General features: G+C 49.8%; 1 protein-coding gene across 8 annotated transcripts in view; it reads left to right on the top strand.

Annotated features, from left to right (window-relative positions):
- LOC139406565 (semaphorin-6B-like) overlaps positions 1–18,823 on the top strand; it is a 134,678-nt gene that overhangs the window by 92,777 nt on the left and 23,078 nt on the right. For 5 of the 8 annotated variants that reach the window (XM_071149280.1, XM_071149278.1, XM_071149282.1 and 2 more), the window contains 6 exons: positions 413–630; positions 6,676–6,807; positions 7,458–7,607; positions 8,422–8,601; positions 10,408–10,548; positions 15,740–15,817. In XM_071149280.1, the coding sequence (XP_071005381.1) occupies positions 413–630; positions 6,676–6,807; positions 7,458–7,607; positions 8,422–8,601; positions 10,408–10,548; positions 15,740–15,817 (899 nt within the window). The remainder of the gene's footprint in view (positions 1–412; positions 631–6,675; positions 6,808–7,457; positions 7,608–8,421; positions 8,602–10,407; positions 10,549–15,739; positions 15,818–18,823) is intronic. The other 3 variants (XM_071149281.1, XM_071149283.1, XM_071149286.1) reach the window with 1 other exon arrangement.

Genomic DNA, 18,823 nt, shown 5'->3' with positions numbered 1-18,823 from the left:
TGCTGATTGGCTGACAACCGTGGTATATCTAACTGTATAACACAGGCATGACAAAATAGTTATTTTTACTGCTCTAATTACATTGGTAACCAGTTTATAGTAGCAATAAGGCACCTCAGGGGTTTGTGATATATGGCCAATATACCATGGCATTCCGCGTTGCGTCGTGTGGAAGGACAGCCCTTAGCCGTGGTATATTGGCCATATACCACACCCCCTCGGGCCTTAGTGCTTAAATATATATCCATGGGCTCATGAATATGAGCCCATGAATATATCAACCACTAAATCTAATGTGTGCTTTAAACTGTCCCAGCGTGGAAAACTCTGTACATGGTCATTGATATGTAGTTTGGTGCGAGGTCATTGACTGTTCTGTCTGTTCCACGTACTTGCGTGCATGTGTGTTCAGGTACAGGTGTCTCGGGTGGCGCGTGTGTGTAAGGCGGACCTGGGGGGCTCTCAGAGGGTGTTGGAGAAGCAGTGGACTTCTTTCCTGAAAGCCAGACTGAACTGCTCCGTCCCTGGAGACTCCCACTTCTACTTCAACCTGCTCCACTCCACCAGCCCTGTCATCAGGATGCACGGCAGGGACATCATCCTGGGAGTCTTCTCCACCCCCGCTAACAGGTACACACAGACACAGACAGACAGACAGACAGACGCAGACAGACAGACAGACAGACAGACACACACACACACACACACACACACACACACACACACACACACAGACAGAGACAGAGACACAGACAGACAGACAAAGAGACAGGCAAACCGACACAGACAGACAGACGGACAGACTGACTGATAGACAGGGAAGTCCCTGAAAAGAGGGGGATGGTTGGGGTTTATGGAGAAGGTACAGTTCTGGATTAGGCACATTTATTTGCCACAAGCATTTGCTTTTAGAGAGGCAAAACGTGCTGTTAAATGATTGGAGTGATGAAATGGAAGAAAAAGGTTGTTATTTTGAAGAGATTAGAGTGATGCAATAGAAAGAGAAGGAACGAGGGATGCTGCTTGGTAATAGAAGGATTAGATGAGGCTGAAGATGTTTGCAGAGAAAGCATAATAAACAGATTGAACAATGCAAGGGAGGAGAGGAAAGGTCCCCTGAGCTGCATTGTGTGTATGTGTCTTATATATATCTTATATATCACCTGAGAGATAGTGTGTGTGCTGTGTATACAGAGCAGACTAATAGGGAATCAATGCAGTTCTCCCATGCAAAGGAGCCAGCAGGATGTATATCAGCAGAGGAGCCAGCAGGATGTATATCAGCAGAGGAGCCAGCAGGATGTATATCAGCAGAGGAGCCAGCAGGATGTATATCAGCAGAGGAGCCAGCAGGATGTATATCAGCAGAGGAGTCAGCAGGATGTATATCTGCATAGGAGCCAGCAGGATGTATATCAGCAGAGGAGTCAGCAGGATGTATATCAGCAGAGGAGTCAGCAGGATGTATATCAGCAGAGGAGTCAGCAAGATGTATATCAGCAGAGGAGCCAGCAGGATGTATATCAGCAGCAGAGGAGTCAGCAGGATGTATATCAGCAGAGGAGTCAGCAGGCTGTATATCAGCAGAGGAGCCAGCAGGATGTATATCAGCAGAGTAGCCAGCAGGATGTATATCAGCAGAGGAGCCACCAGGATGTATATCAGCAGCAGAGGAGTCAGCAGGATGTATATCAGCAGAGGAGCCAGCAGGATGTATATCAGCAGCAGAGGAGCCAGCAGGATGTATATCAGCAGAGGAGTCAGCAGGATGTATATCAGCAGAGGAGTCAGCAGGATGTATATCAGCAGAGGAGTCAGCAGGATGTATATCAGCAGAGGAGCCAGCAGGATGTATATCAGCAGAGGAGCCAGCAGGATGTATATCAGCAGAGTAGCCAGCAGGATGTATATCAGCAGAGGAGCCACCAGGATGTATATCAGCAGCAGAGGAGTCAGCAGGATGTATATCAGCAGAGGAGCCAGCAGGATGTATATCAGCAGAGGAGCCAGCAGGATGTATATCAGCAGAGGAGCCAGCAGGATGTATATCAGCAGAGGAGTCAGCAGGATGTATATCAGCAGCAGAGGAGTCAGCAGGACGTATATCAGCAGAGGAGTCAGCAGGCTGTATATCAGCAGAGGAGCCACCAGGATGTATATCAGCAGCAGAGGAGTCAGCAGGATGTATATCAGCAGAGGAGCCAGCAGGATGTATATCAGCAGAGGAGCCAGCAGGATGTATATCAGCAGAGGAGCCAGCAGGATGTATATCAGCAGAGGAGTCAGCAGGATGTATATCAGCAGAGGAGTCAGCAGGACGTATATCAGCAGAGGAGTCAGCAGGCTGTATATCAGCAGAGGGCAAATCTCAACTAATGTCAGCTCAAATAACATCCTCTACTCGTAATGGCTGCTGTTGTGGCAGCTAGGAGAGGAAGAGAGGGAGGGGGGAGAGAAGAGAGGGAGGAGGAGAGAGGGAGGGGAGAGAAGAGAGGGAGGGGAGAGAAGAGAGGGAGGAGGAGAGAGGGAGGGGAGAGAAGAGAGGGAGGGGAGAGAAGAGAGGGAGGGGGAGAGAAGAGAGTGAGGGGAGAGAAGAGAGGGAGGGGGAGAGAAGAGCGGGAGGGGAGAGAAGAGAGGCAGGGGGAGAGAGGGAGGGGAGAGAAGAGAGGGAGGAGGAGAGAGGGAGGGGAGAGAAGAGAGGGAGGGGGAGAGAAGAGAGGGAGGGGGAGAGAAGAGAGGCAGGGGAGAGAAGAGAGGGAGGGGAGAGAAGAGAGGGAGGGGGAGAGAGGGAGGGGAGAGAAGAGAGGGAGGGGGAGAGAGGGAGGGGAGAGAAGAGAGAGTGGAGGAAGACACTCTCAAACCCTTTGAAGGACAAGGAAGTCAATAACGGGACACATCTGCAGCTCTCCCGCCCGCCACCCTTTAAGACTTAAAACGGTTTCATCAGCTGCATCTTATCTTTTGGCCGGAGGGCTGGGAGAGGGCTGGGAGAGGGATGGGAGATGGATGGGAGAGGGATGGGAGCGGTGTGCCTGCAGAGAGAGATGGATGGTTTACACAGGGCCAACAATGACTCCCAGATAACATTGTGACCAGCATGTCAGGGAGAGGCCCAGCTGAACACACACTAACACACACTAACACACACTACCCGCCTGGGAACCGCTCCATAGCTATGCTCCATTATAAACAGCTGGAGGCAGAGAGAGAGTGACAGAGAGAGAGAAAGGGGGAAGTTTAAGAAAGAGAGGGGGAAGAGAGAGACAGAGAGGGGTACGCCATAAACCTTCCCAACCACGTGTGGTCCTCTGCGCCATACTTTAAAAAGCTTTACCAGACAAATTGCGTGTTTTGGGAACAGCAGGGAAGAGGATTTGGTCAATCTGGAGTGGCCATTTTGAGATATTCTATCATCTCCCGCGTGTGCACATGTGCTAACAGCGTGGGAATAGTGGAAAAAGAGCTCTGGTTTAAGAGTTTCCCACCAGCTTCCCTTGATGTTTGCTTGTTATTCTTCAGGTTGTCATACCTACAAACCCACAATAGAGTTTACAGCCCCATGAAACAGCCTGCAGCTGCTCAGGCCTCTATCTCCAATCCTGGTCTATGATGTCAGCGTTAGCTAGCCTAGCAACACAAACGCCAAATCCTTCTGGGTTTCCAGTTCTTCAGCGTGTCCACTTCTCCTGCCCCTGGTCCTTTCTGTCTGAGTGGATTAAAGAGAGGCTTGAGTTTCTTCTGAGCACCTGATCCTCCTCACAGCACAGGTCAACCTAACCCCCTGGAACTGCAGGAGGTCAGGGAGTTAGAGGAGCAGGGGAGGCTATGAGAGGAGGATATGAGAGCACCTCCGAGCCTGCAGGTGAAAGGGAGGGGTGCTTTTTATAGCAGCAGGATAGAGAGACAATTTAAGAAGATACTGTAACATGGAGGTGAGACAAGTCCAGCTAGGCTATGCTTTATGCTATCCTGGGGCTAGGAGTAGGCTTCGTTGTAGTAGATTTGGCCTGACCAGATGGTGCCTGGTTCTCGGCTGGAGAAGTCCCCTGTGGGGAAGTGCAGGGCTCTCTGGGGACCCAGCCTCAGAGGAGCCATCAAGAAGACACAGTTGACAGGGGAGCTGTGAGGCTGTGACACCAAGGAGACAGGGTGGGAGTCACACCTGGATACGTCCACCGGGCCCCGGGTTGAGGCAGGAGGAGAATACACACTGGGGCCTTACCAGGTGTTGAGGAAGCATATGGGAGAAGTAAAGGAAGAGAAAGCAGACAGACATGGACAGAAATGACAAAGCGTTTGATTGTGTGCAGAGAGTGGAGAAAGAGATGGGGAGAGATGTGGAAAGAGAGATTAAGCCCCAGGTGGAGAGAGAAGAGAGAGCGAAGCCGTAACAAAACATTCTGTCACCTCACCTTGAGCCCTAGACGGAAGAACTCCTTCCAACCCACTAGCCTCCATCAGCCATCATGCTGTCACTGGAGCTGGGCTATAGAGAGCTGTCAGTCTGCTGGTTAAACTGTGAGGACGTGGTCTGACACAAAGTCTGACCACTCCAACAGCCTCCTACAGCACAGAGCTCAGCCTGTACTGCCTGTCAGTCAACCACCAGCTCCACACAGACAGAAATAGAATAAGCATAGTATGAACAGAGAGATAATTTTGATTGGGACAATAAAGCCAAACTAATGTCATGTCATGAGCAAATATTTGAGCAAATGAGCAATGAGAGAATGAGAAAGAGATCAGAAGAGAAGAGAAACAGAGGATGAAAGAGCAGAGATGAGGGAAGGAGAGGGGATGAGAGAGAACAATAAAGAAATCAAACAAAACGGAGAGAGAAGAACAGGAAGAAGAAGAGGAAGAGGACGAGTGCAGAATACAGAGAGATAGAACTGGAGGCAGGGTAGGCTGTCAGACAGGCAGGGAACCTCACAAAGCCACTGACCTGCAGAGAGAACAGACATGGGCAGAGAGAAGAGAGAGTGGAGGGCACGCTGTGACCAGTGTACCGCTGGCAGCAGTGTCACATGCCAACATCTGGTGCCTCCTGTGAGAGGCCTGTAGAAAGCCTGAAGCTCTGCTACAGCACACTGGCATGAGGCGCATTCATATTCCCCATACAATGTATGAATAGCAAGCGAGTGGGAGAGAGGTTGACCTGGTCAAATGCTGTATTAGGTTACCTTGCTGGAAAAAGCCTATGGTTACTCAGCAAGGTAAAACTCTTGACAGCTTACTCAGAGAATCCCTGGAAATCTCTCCACTGGCAGGCCAAGGTGCATAGGGCAGCGCAGAGAGAGACCATTAGCTCCTCTGTCGGTGTGTGTCACTACTTGACCCTAACACTGGAGTGATGGAGTGTTGGTGTGAGTGGCAAGGTCTCACTCCTTTCCTCTCTACTGTTTTCAAGCTTGCTTGCTTTCTCTCTCTCCCTCTCTCTCTCTCTCTCTCTCTGCAGTGCTCTCTCCCTATCTCTCTTTATCTTCCTTCTACACCTCTGTAGCTCTCTCTCTTATTCTCTCTCACCCTCACCCTCTCTATTTCACCCCTTCTCTCAGGACATAGTGTCAGAGCTGGGAAAGGGAGAAGGGAGTGGGTGTGAGGTAGCCGGCGGGCACTGAGTCACTCTTTCAGGTTTACTTTGTGCTGTACAAGAGAAGTACTAAGTCACTCTACAGACTCACGTGTCGTCTTACCAGAAACAGGAGGTTTCAAAATGAAGAGAAGGACCCTGAGAAGGAGACAAGAGAGAAAGAGAGATGTTCGTATTCATCCCCTGTTGTCCTGACATGGCTCTCTCACTCTCTCTCTGTTTCTCTCTCTCTCTCTCTCTCTCTCTCTCTCTCTCTCTCTCTCTCTCTCTCTCTCCATCTCTCTCTCTCTCTCTCTCTCTTGCTCTCTCTCCACTAACTACTACACTCTAGTCCACAGTAACAGCACTGTAGTGTTTGGTTCAGTCAATTGTGGGGACTTTTTTGTTCCATTCTGGGTCAGTGAGTTCAAGAGGAGTTTAGCAGCAGCCAAGTTGTGCAGGCATTTTATTGGTACATGTCTTATGGACTCTATAGTATTGTCTTCGGAGTGTTTCCTCTTTCCTTAACTACTCAATTCCTGTAGGCCAATATTCACGGATTCTAATACAAAACGTACGCTGAGTATACAAAACATGAAGAACTCTTTCCATGACATAGACTGACCTGGTGAATCCATGTGAATGCTATGATCCCTTATCGATGTAACTTGTAGAATCCACTTCCATCTGTGTAGATGAAGGGGGAGAGACAGGTTAAAGAAGGATCTTTAAGCCTTAAGACAATTGAGACATGGATTGATGTGTCCCATTCAGAGGGTGAATGGGCAAGACAAAAGTGTTGTGTCTTTTAACAGGGTATGGTAGTAGGTGCCAGGCGCATCGGTTTGAGCGAGACCTTGTAGAGTCCATGCCCCGAAGAATTAGGGTGGTTCTGAGGGCCAAAGGCGAGAGGGGGGGGTGTTGCAACTTAATATTAGGAAGGTGTTCCTAATGTTTGGTATACTCAGTGTATATTTCGCATACCAACTTCAATGTCATATAGGACATAATCTTTATTGTCCATTTCTGTTTGGTCCAGTGCTATCTATTTAACTATCTATCTACCCCTGCCTTATCCGTTGTATCTGGTTCTCTCTCTGTAGTATCCCTGGTTCAGCAGTGTGTGCCTTCGACATGGAGCAGCTGGCTGGGGTGTTTGATGGGAGATTCAAAGAGCAGAAGTCACCTGAGTCTATATGGACCCCTGTTCCTGATGAGCTCATTCCCAAACCAAGGTACTGTATCACATAACATAGAGCATTGATCTACTGTATGAGTCTAGTCGTGTAATGCTATGTTAGCTGACTTATAGCTTATAGCTCCTTTCTCACAGTTCAACATTGGTAATGTGAGCTTGTGCCTAAGTACTATGGTACTTTTACCAGCAGCATGCCACCCTGCATCCTACTGCTGGCTTGCTTCTGAAGCTCAGCAGGGTTGGTCCCTGGATGGAAGACCAGATGCTGCTGGAAGTGGTGTTAGAGGGCCAGTAGGAGGCACTGTTTCCTCTGGTCTAAAAAAATATATCCCAATGCCCCAAGGCAGTGATTGGGGATACTGCCCTGTGTAGGATGCCGTCTTTCAGATGGGAAGTTAAACGGGAGTCCTGACTCTCTGTGGACATTAAAGATCCCATGGCACTTATTGTAAGAGCAGGGGTGGTAACCTCGGTGTCCTGGCTAAATTCCAAATCTGGCCCCTCATTCCATCATGGCCACCTAATCATCCCCGCCTTCCAATTGGCTCATTCATCCCCCCTCCTCTCCCCTGTAACTATTCCCCAGGTCGTTGCTCTAAATGATAATGTGTTCCCAGTCAACTTACCTGGTAAAATAAATAAATAGAAATATGGGTCAGCCTGTGCTAAGCCCTGTTCCCTCCACAGGCCAGGAGGCTGTGCCATCCAGGGCTCCAGGTTCAACTCATCCAATGGTTTCCCTGATGAGATGTTGAACTTTGTCAAGACCCACCCCTTGATGGATGAGGCTGTACCCTCACTGGGACAGAGCCCCTGGATTGTCAGGACCATGGTCAGGTGAGGCTCCACTGTTCTCTTATCACAGACATGAGATAAGACTCACACACACAAACATACTGTTCTGTTGCCCTGAGATATGGCTGTAGACTTCTATGGTGTCTTACCATGTCTCAGGGCAAACTGTGTTGAGGGCTTGCTAACAAACTAAAACATAGACCCATGCACCCAGACCTCATTTGCATGAACACACAGGCATTAGTCTGTGGGCCGGTGCTCCTTCTGTTTATGGCGGTCACTCGATCCGCTCACTGTGAGGGTTTGCTGCAGGAGGCAAGCAGCTGGGATGCATCAAACCCCACTGGCCACCAGCCGAGCCCGAGCAGGGAGGAGAAAATGAGTGTGACAAGTTGTATGTGGAATATTAAATACCCAGTGGTACATTAACTCATACACACAGGACTCATGTAGTTCAACTACGGTGCTATTGTCTCATGACAAGTCCATTCATCTGAATGATATTAATGAGTGCTCTTGGTAATTAGTTCTGTATGTAAATGAGATGAATATTTTACTGTGTGAATCTCATTTAGTTGGTCTGGAGTGTCAGTGCAGTATGAGTAGACAGTGAGAGGTATGCAGGTAGACCCTATTCCAAATTGAGCCCTAGACACTACCCTAAGTAACTTCATGTACGATTTGATAGGATCATTTAAGCTTAATTAAAATTGTAATAGCAGCTGCACTTTGCAGTTTGACAGACTAGGTGGAATTAACACCATATTGCTTACTCCGATCCTCTCAGGTCCACACTAGGGGTCAACATGGGACTGGATAGACTGTCTTTATCTCACCACTATATCTGCCTGTCCAGGTACCAGCTGAATAAGATGGTGATGGACACAGAGGCTGGCCCCTACCGGAACCGAACGGTGCTCTTCCTGGGCTCCAGCCGTGGGACCATCCTCAAGTTCCTGATCGTCCCCAACTGGGACAACACTGTGTCCGGCAGCAATGTCTTCCTGGAGGAGTTGGAGGCCTTCAACCCTGACAAGTAAGGATTATCAGGTTACAGACAGACTCCAATAGGGTTTTTTTGTGTGGCATTGTGATCGTCTTCTTAATAATTGTGTTTCACTGTAACATATATGTGGGACTGCAGGGGGGATAGGAAGCAGTCTAAGCAGATGGGGTATTAGTTGGTTATTATCTTCCACTGAGCCCAATTAGAAATGTCTCCTAACCAGAGCTACAGCGGCAGTGCTGCTTATTGTGCCCCCTGATCTAGTTGCAGGTAGTCTAGTGGTTAGAGTGTTGGGCCAGTAACCAAAAGTTTGCTGGATCAAATCTCTAAGCTGACAAGGTAAAAATATGTTATCCTGAACCAGACAGTTAACCCACTGTTCCCTGCTAGGCAGTAATTGTAAATAAGAATTTGTTCTTAACTGACTTGCCTAGTTAAATAATGAATGTAAAATATATTCTCAGCTTCAACTGAGAGGGAGATGGGGCTCATTTTACTATAACGGAGCAGCACAAACTCACCCGGGCAGGTGAAAGGAGGTTCCAAGCGTAACTTCGCTACCCTTCAAAACAATGCATTAATTTAGGTGTCAGGGCAATGTTCCATTCCACAAACAACTTACATGGGACGCAGAGGAGTCAGATCACAGGAACAATTAGTTCCGGCTGCAGCAGTAGCAGCGGTGGTGCCGGTGTATGAGTGTGTTTGGAGGTGATTTGCTGTGCGGTGACGGTTGCGTGACTGTGAGCCTGGTATAGGGGTGTATGACAGGGCTGGCAGGGAGCCAGCTAATCAGGAGACAGGTAATGGAGAAATCAGATCAGCATTCTCCCAGCCTGACCTTCCTTAACCCCAGACCATCTCTCCTAATGGGTCCAGGGTAGATAGACGGGCCACCGCTACCATCACCGGGGCAACGGGAACACAAGACATCACAGAGAGAGATCCACAAAGCCCAAATTGGTTTGTGATTGGCTGCCATAATGAACCAGGAAATGACGGGGTGGAAATGGAGAGACTAATGGTCCACACTTTCATTATTCTCGCTACCTGTCTCCATTTGATTATTTCTTACTTTTACTTGTTGCTTGTTCTCTCTCTCTCTCTTTATTTCTCTCTCCGTCTCTCTCTCTCTCGCCCCGTCCGTCAGTCTGGTTTGTCACATAGTGGATGTTTGTTGTGAGGTATGAGTCACAGCTTGGCCGTACCGTACTGTAATTTCTGTAGAATCTCAAACCTGTAGTGTGTGATAAATTCCCCCTAATGACTCTTCAGCTCTCAGACATGTTAATTACCATAAGCCCATGCATGAGTCCACATATGTATATAGATCGATACAAATCCAGCCTACAAAGGAAGGTGTGTGAAATATATGGGAGTGCTAAGTGGCAATTAGAGCTAATGCAGGGTGTAGCTGTTGGCTTGTTTGATGTCCATCCAACCCTAGACCTCACCCATCAGCCATCAGCACCCTGCATACTAAAGATGACACTGTGACAACCAGGCATTTCAATGCTTCCGAATGCACGTTACTGCTTTTACTGCTATTGTTGTGCTTTTATTTATATACCGGTTTGAGTTATACTGGTTTGAGTTAAACTGGTTTGAGTTATACTGGTTTGAGTTATACTGGTTTGAGTTATACTGGTTTGAGTTGAACTGGTTTGAGTTATACTTCATGAAGCATTAGGTGTGAAGAACTGAGCAGTGAGTGTTGTCTTGGTGTCACGTGTATTGAGATCAATATGAAATAGAGTAGGGTTCTGTGCAGTCAGTGTGTGATATGATGTTTGATATTGAGGTGCATTAATACGTTAACTCTGTGTGTGTGTCCAGGTGTGGGGAGGACACTCCGCAGGCGAGGCATCTGTTGTCCCTGACTCTGGACCGGGTGAGCCGCTCTCTGCTGCTGGCCTTCCCCTCTTGTGTGGTCAGGGTCCCTGTGGCACAATGCCAGCTCTACTCACGCTGTATGAAGTAAGTCACACACACACCTCACACACACCCTACAAACACGTCACTGTCCTCACACACACTTTTCAGCCACATACAGTAGATCTGTCATTTACCCTAAGCCCCGCCCAGTACCGATCATTAAAATCACACCTTTAGTCAGATCCTAAACCTTCTGCCAACGTTAAAAAAGCTACCCTCAGTGCACCTAAATACTTTACCACATCCCCAAGTGCTCTTCAACAGATCTGTAAATCCAAAATACCACAACACAAGTCTTACTTTCTTGCCTTTGGGCCTTGCTGATCCATCACTAAGTCAAAGATGCCTTGATGCCAGCAGTCTCTAGACCTAGTGAGGTGTGACATGCAGTAAACCATATTTCACATGTTTAATGTGTTCACTGAACCTGTGGACTCATACATCTCATACATGTCTGTAATGTGTTCACTGAACCTGGGGACTCATACATTTCATACATGTCTGTAATGTGTTCACTGAACCTGGGGACTCATACATGTCTGTAATGTGTTCACTGAACCTGGTGACTCATACATCTCATACATGTCTGTAATGTGTTCACTGAACCCGGGGACTCATACATGTCTGTAATGTGTTCACTGAACCCGGGGACTCATACATGTCTGTAATGTGTTCACTGAACCTGGGGACTCATACATGTCTGTAATGTGTTCACTGAACCTGGGGACTCATACATGTCTGTAATGTGTTCACTGAACCTGGGGACTCATACATGTGTGTAATGTGTTCACTGAACCTGGGGACTCATACATGTCTGTAATGTGTTCACTGAACCTGGGGACTCATACATCTCATACATGTCTGTAATGTGTTCACTGAACCTGGGGACTCATACATGTCTGTAATGTGTTCACTGAACCTGGGGACTTATACATGTCTGTAATGTGTTCACTGAACCTGGGGACTCATACATGTCTGTAATGTGTTCAATGAACCGGGGGACTCATACATCTCATACATGTCTGTAATGTGTTCACTGAACCTGGGGACTCATACATGTCTGTAATGTGTTCACTGAAACTGGGGACTCATACATGTCTGTAATGTGTTCACTGAACCTGGGGACTCATACATGTGTGTAATGTATTCACTGAACCTGGGGACTCATACATGTGTGTAATGTGTTCACTGAACCTGGGGACTCATACATGTCTGTAATGTGTTCACTGAACCGGGGGACTCATACATCTCATACATGTCTGTAATGTGTTCACTGAACCTGGGGACTCATACATGTATGTAATGTGTTCACTGAACCTGGGGACTCATACATGTCTGTAATGTGTTCACTGAACCTGGGGACTCATACATCTCATACATGTCTGTAATGTGTTCACTGAACCTGGGGACTCATACATCTCATACATGTCTGTAATGTGTTCTCTGAACCTGGGGACCCATACATGTCTGTGATGTGTTCACTGAACCTGGGGACTCATACATCTCATACATGTCTGTAATGTGTTCACTGAACCTGGGGACTCATACATGTCTGTAATGTGTTCACTGAACCTGGGGACTCATACATGTGTGTAATGTGTTCACTGAACCTGGGGACTCATACATGTCTGTAATGTGTTCACTGAACCTGGGGACTCATACATGTCTGTAATGTGTTCACTGAACCTGGGGACTTATACATGTCTGTAATGTGTTCACTGAACCTGGGGACTCATACATGTCTGTAATGTGTTCACTGAACCGGGGGACTCATACATCTCATACATGTCTGTAATGTGTTCACTGAACCTGGGGACTCATACATGTCTGTAATGTGTTCACTGAACCTGGGACTCATACATGTCTGTAATGTGTTCACTGAACCTGGGGACTCATACATGTGTGTAATGTGTTCACTGAACCTGGGGACTCATACATGTGTGTAATGTGTTCACTGAACCTGGGGACTCATACATGTCTGTAATTTGTTCACTGAACCTGGGGACTCATACATGTCTGTAATGTGTTCACTGAACCTGGGGACTCATACATGTCTGTAATGTGTTCACTGAACCTGGGGACTCATACATCTCATACATGTCTGTAATGTGTTCACTGAACCTGGGGACTCATACATGTCTGTAATGTGTTCACTGAACCTGGGGACTCATACATCTCATACATGTCTGTAATGTGTTCACTGAACCTGGGGACTCATACATCTCATACATGTCTGTAATGTGTTCACTGAACTTGGGGACTCATACATGTCTGTAATGTGTTCACTGAACCTGGGGACTCATACATCTCATACATGTCTGTAATGTGTTCACTGAACCTGGGGACTCATACATGTCTGTAATGTGTTCACTGAACCTGGGGACTCATACATGTCTGTAATGTGTTCACTGAACCTGGGGACTCATACATCTCATACATGTCTGTAATGTGTTCACTGAACCTGGGGACTCATACATGTCTGTAATGTGTTCACTGAACCTGGGGACTCATACATGTCTGTAATGTGTTCACTGAACCTGGGGACTCATACATGTGTGTAATGTGTTCACTGAACCTGGGGACTCATACATGTCTGTAATGTGTTCACTGTCTGTAATGTGTTCACTGAACCTGGGGACTCATACATGTCTGTAATGTGTTCACTGAAACATGTCTGTAATGTGTTCACTGAACCTGGGGACTCATACATGTGTGTAATGTGTTCACTGTGTGCAATGTGTTCACTGAACCTGGGACTCATACATGTCTGTAATGTGTTCACTGAACCGGGGGACTCATACATCTCATACATGTCTGTAATGTGTTCACTGAACCTGGGGACTCATACATGTCTGTAATGTGTTCATACTGAACCTGGGGACTCATACATCTCATACATGTCTGTAATGTGTTCACTGAACCTGGGGACTCATACATCTCATACATGTCTGTAATGTGTTCTCTGAACCTGGGGACTCATACATGTCTGTAATGTGTTCACTGAACCTGGGGACTCATACATGTGTGTAATGTGTTCACTGAACCTGGGGACTCATACATGTCTGTAATGTGTTCACTGAACCTGGGGACTCATACATGTCTGTAATGTGTTCACTGAACCTGGGGACTTATACATGTCTGTAATGTGTTCACTGAACCTGGGGACTCATACATGTCTGTAATGTGTTCACTGAACCGGGGGACTCATACATCTCATACATGTCTGTAATGTGTTCACTGAACCTGGGGACTCATACATGTCTGTAATGTGTTCACTGAACCTGGGACTCATACATGTCTGTAATGTGTTCACTGAACCTGGGGACTCATACATGTGTGTAATGTGTTCACTGAACCTGGGGACTCATACATGTGTGTAATGTGTTCACTGAACCTGGGGACTCATACATGTCTGTAATGTGTTCACTGAACCTGGGGACTCATACATGTCTGTAATGTGTTCACTGAACCTGGGGACTCATACATGTCTGTAATGTGTTCACTGAACCTGGGGACTCATACATCTCATACATGTCTGTAATGTGTTCACTGAACCTGGGGACTCATACATGTCTGTAATGTGTTCACTGAACCTGGGGACTCATACATCTCATACATGTCTGTAATGTGTTCACTGAACCTGGGGACTCATACATCTCATACATGTCTGTAATGTGTTCACTGAACCTGGGGACTCATACATGTCTGTAATGTGTTCACTGAACCTGGGGACTCATACATGTCTGTAATGTGTTCACTGAACCTGGGGACTCATACATCTCATACATGTCTGTAATGTGTTCACTGAACCTGGGGTTCACTCATACATGTCTGTAATGTGTTCACTGAACCTGGGGACTCATACATGTCTGTAATGTGTTCACTGAACCTGGGGACTCATACATCTCATACATGTCTGTGTAATGTGTTCACTGAACCTGGGGACTCATACATGTCTGTAATGTGTTCACTGAACCTGGGGACTCATACATGTGTGTAATGTGTTCACTCATACATGTCTGTAATGTGTTCACTGAACCTGGGGACTCATACATGTCTGTGTAATGTGTTCACTGAACCTGGGGACTCATACATGTCTGTAATGTTTTCACTGAACCGGGGGACTCATACATCTCATACATGTCTGTAATGTGTTCACTGAACCTGGGGACTCATACATGTCTGTAATGTGTTCACTGAACCTGGGGACTCATACATGTCTGTAATGTGTTCACTGAACCTGGGGACTCATACATCTCATACATGTCTGTAATGTGTTCACTGAACCTGGGGACTCATACATCTCTTACATGTCTGTAATGTGTTCTCTGAACCTGGGGACCCATACATGTCTGTGATGTGTTCACTGAACCTGGGGACTCATACATCTCATACATGTCTGTAATGTGTTCACTGAACCTGGGGACTCATACATGTCTGTAATGTGTTCACTGAACCTGGGGACTCATACATGTGTGTAATGTGTTCATTGAACCTGGGGACTCATACATGTCTGTAATGTGTTCACTGAACCTGGGGACTCATACATGTCTGTAATGTGTTCACTGAACCGGGGGACTCATACATCTCATACATGTCTGTAATGTGTTCACTGAACCTGGGGACTCATACATGTCTGTAATGTGTTCACTGAACCTGGGGACTCATACATGTCTGTAATGTGTTCACTGAACCTGGGGACTCATACATCTCATACATGTCTGTAATGTGTTCACTGAACATGGGGACTCATACATGTCTGTAATGTGTTCACTGAACCTGGGGACTCGTACATCTCATACATGTCTGTAATGTGTTCACTGAACTTGGGGACTCATACATGTCTGTAATGTGTTCACTGAACCTGGGGACTCATACATCTCATACATGTCTGTAATGTGTTCACTGAACCTGGGGACTCATACATGTCTGTAATGTGTTCACTGAACCTGGGGACTCATACATGTCTGTAATGTGTTCACTGAACCTGGGGACTCATACATTTCATACATGTCTGTAATGTGTTCACTGAACCTGGGGACTCATACATGTGTGTAATGTGTTCACTGAACCTGGGGACTCATACATGTCTGTAATGTGTTCACTGAACCTGGGGACTCATACATGTCTGTAATGTGTTCACTGAACCCGGGGACTCATACATGTGTGTAATCTCGTGCACATTTGGAATGGATCCCTCACTAAAGACCGTGTTTACTCTGTTTATCTCCAGAAATTGCATCGCCTCCAGGGACCCCTACTGTGGCTGGACCAGGGGAAGCACCTGCTCTTTCCTCAGGCCCGGGACTAGGTGAGGTGCTGGGGGTGACAAGGGCACTGCTCTTGGTTCTGTCTGTCTCTCTGTCTGTTCCCTGTCTGCTATGGACCTGCCCCGGGTCTCGCTGGTACCTTTGTACTCTGTTTTGTTTCTTTCAGGACTGTCTGGTGTCTGTTTGGTCTCTGTCTGGTCTCTATTTGGTCTCTGTCTGGTCTCTGTCTGGTCTCTGTCTGGTCTTTGTTTGGTCTCTGTCTGATCTCTGTCTGGTTTCTGTCTGGTCTCTGTTTGGCCTCTGTCTGGTCTCTGTTTGGTCTCTGTCTGGTCTCTGTCTGGTTTCTGTTTGGACTCTGTCTGGTCTCTGTTTGGTCTCTGTCTGGTCTTTGTTTGCTGTCTGTCTGGTCTGTACCTGCTCTCTGTCTGGTCTGTACCTGCCCTCTGTCTGGTCTCTGTCTGGTGTCTATTTGGTGTCTGTTTGGTGTCTGTCTGCTCTCTGTCTGGTCTGTACCTGCTCTCTGTCTGGTCTGTACCTGCCCTCTGTCTGGTCTCTGTTTGGTGTCTGTCTGCTCTCTGTCTGGTCTGTAACTGCCCTCTGTCTGGTCTCTGTTTGGTGTCTGTTTGGTGTCTGTCTGCTCTCTGTCTGGTCTGTACCTGTTCTCTGTTTCATCTGTACCTGCTGGACCACCTGGGTTGCTGTAACAATCATTATTGGTACTTAATGAGTTAGGCTTAGGTTCTGACAGAGCCTACAGTTTATAAGCCTGCAGCACAAGCTGTCACTGCACAAACATGCCCTCATTTAGTTTTACTATCCTGTCAGAGCGAGCTGTGTTCATTCATTCATTCATCTATGATTTCTGCTATTGCCGTTGTGTGTTCACAACAATGCTGCATTTTCAATACAGCTTAATATCCAGAGCTGGGTGTACGTCTTTGTCCGGGTTGTGTTGGTCTTGTTCTCCTGCCATAGGAAGATTCCTGCCTGTCTTGGCAGCTCACCTCTTGTTCTGGTCTGTAAACCCTCCCCGCTCCCCCACCGCTCCATCCCCTCTTCCCCACCGCTCCCTCACTGCTCTCTCCCCGCTCCCCCACCGCTCCCTCCCAATCCCTCCCGCTCCCCCACCGCTCCCTCCCAATCCCTCCCGCTCCCCCACTGCTCCCTCCCAATCCCCCCCGCTCCCGCCCCGCTCCCCCACCGCTCCCTCCCCACTCCCCGACCGCTCCCTCCCAATCCCCCCCTTCCCCCCGCTCCCTCCCCGCTTCCCCCCGCTCCATTCCCGCTCCCTCCCCGCTCCATCCCCGCTCCATCCCCACTTCCACCCGCTCCATCCCCACTTCCACCCGCTCCATCCCCACTTCCACCCGCTCCATCCCCACTTCCACCCGCTCCATCCCCACTTCCCCCCGCTCCATCCCCGCTCCCTCCCCACTTCCACCCGCTCCATCCCCACTTCCACCCGCTCCATCCCCACTTCCACCCGCTCCATCCCCGCTCCCGCCCCGCTCCCCCACCGCTCCCTCCCCACTCCCCGACCGCTCCCTCCCCCGCTCCATCCCCATCCCCCCTTCCCCCTTCGCTCCATCCCCGCTCCCTCCCGCTTCCCCCCGCTCCATCCCCGCTCCCTCAGGCCCCACTTCCCAGGCCGTCATTGCTCCTTGCCTGGTTATCCCCACTTCCACCCGCTCCATCCCCACTTCCACCCGCTCCATCCCCACTTCCACCCGCTCCATCCCCACTTCCACCCGCTCCATCCCCACTTCCCCCCGCTCCATCCCCGCTCCCTCCCCACTTCCACCCGCTCCATCCCCACTTCCACCCGCTCCATCCCCACTTCCACCCGCTCCATCCCCGCTCCCTCCCCACTTCCCCCCGCTCCATCCCCACTTCCACCCACTCCCTCCCCACTTCCTCCCGCTCCATCCCCACTTCCACCCGCTCCATCCCCACTTCCCCCCGCTCCATCCCCTCTTCCCCACCGCTCCCTCACTGCTCTCTCCCCGCTCCCTACCAATCCCTCCCGCTCCCCCACAGCTCCCTCCCCGCTCCCCGATCGCTCCCTCCCAATCCCCCCCTTCCCCCCGCTCCATCCCCGCTCCCTCCCCGCTTCCCCCCGCTACATCCCCGCACCCTCCCCGCTTCCCCCCGCTTCCCCCCGCTCCATCCCCACTTCCACCCGCTCCATCCCCACTTCCACCCGCTCCATCCCCACTTCCCCCCGCTCCATCCCCGCTACCTCCCCACTTCCCCCGCTCCATCCCCACTTCCCCCCGCTCCCTCCCCACTTCCCCCGCTCCCTCCCCGCTTCCCCCCGCTCCATCCCCACTTCCACCCGCTCCATCCCCACTTCTCCCCGCTCCATCCCCGCTCCCTCCCCGCTTCCCCCCGCTCCATCCCCGCTTCCCCCCGCTCCATCCCCGCTCCATCTCCACTTCCCCCCGCTCCATCTCCACTTCCCCCCGCTCCCTCCCCACTTCCCCCCGCTCCATCCCCGCTCCCTCCCCACTTCCCCCCGCTCCATCCCCGCTCCATCCCCACTTCCCCCCGCTCCATCCCCGCTCCATCCCCACTTCCCCCCGCTCCCTCCCCACTTCCCCCCGCTCCATCCCCACTTCCCCCCGCTCACTCCCCACTTCCCCCGCTCCATCCCCGCTCCCTCCCTGCTTCCCCCCGCTCCATCCCCACTTCCCCCCGCTCCATCCCCGCTCCCTCCCCGCTTCCCCCCGCTCCATCCCCACTACCCCCCGCTCCATCCCCGCTCCCTCCCCGCTTCCCCCTTCGCTCCATCCCCACTTCCCCCCGCTCCCTCCCCACTTCCCCCGCTCCATCCCTGCTCCCTCCCCGCTTCCCCCCACTCCATCCCCACTTCCACCCGCTCCATCCCCACTTCCCCCCGCTCCATCCCCGCTCCCTCCCCGCTTCCCCCCACTCCATCCCCGCTTCCCCCCGCTCCATCCCGGCTCCATCCCCACTTCCCCCCGCTCCCTCCCCAGTTCCCCCCGCTCCATCCCCGCTCCCTCCCCACTTCCCCCCGCTCCCTCCCC

Source organism: Oncorhynchus clarkii, chromosome 4, assembly GCF_045791955.1.
Source record: "Oncorhynchus clarkii lewisi isolate Uvic-CL-2024 chromosome 4, UVic_Ocla_1.0, whole genome shotgun sequence".
NCBI lineage: Eukaryota > Metazoa > Chordata > Actinopteri > Salmoniformes > Salmonidae > Oncorhynchus > Oncorhynchus clarkii.
Note: the sequence above shows the minus strand (reverse complement) of the source record. Positions and strands in the feature narration are given on the sequence as shown.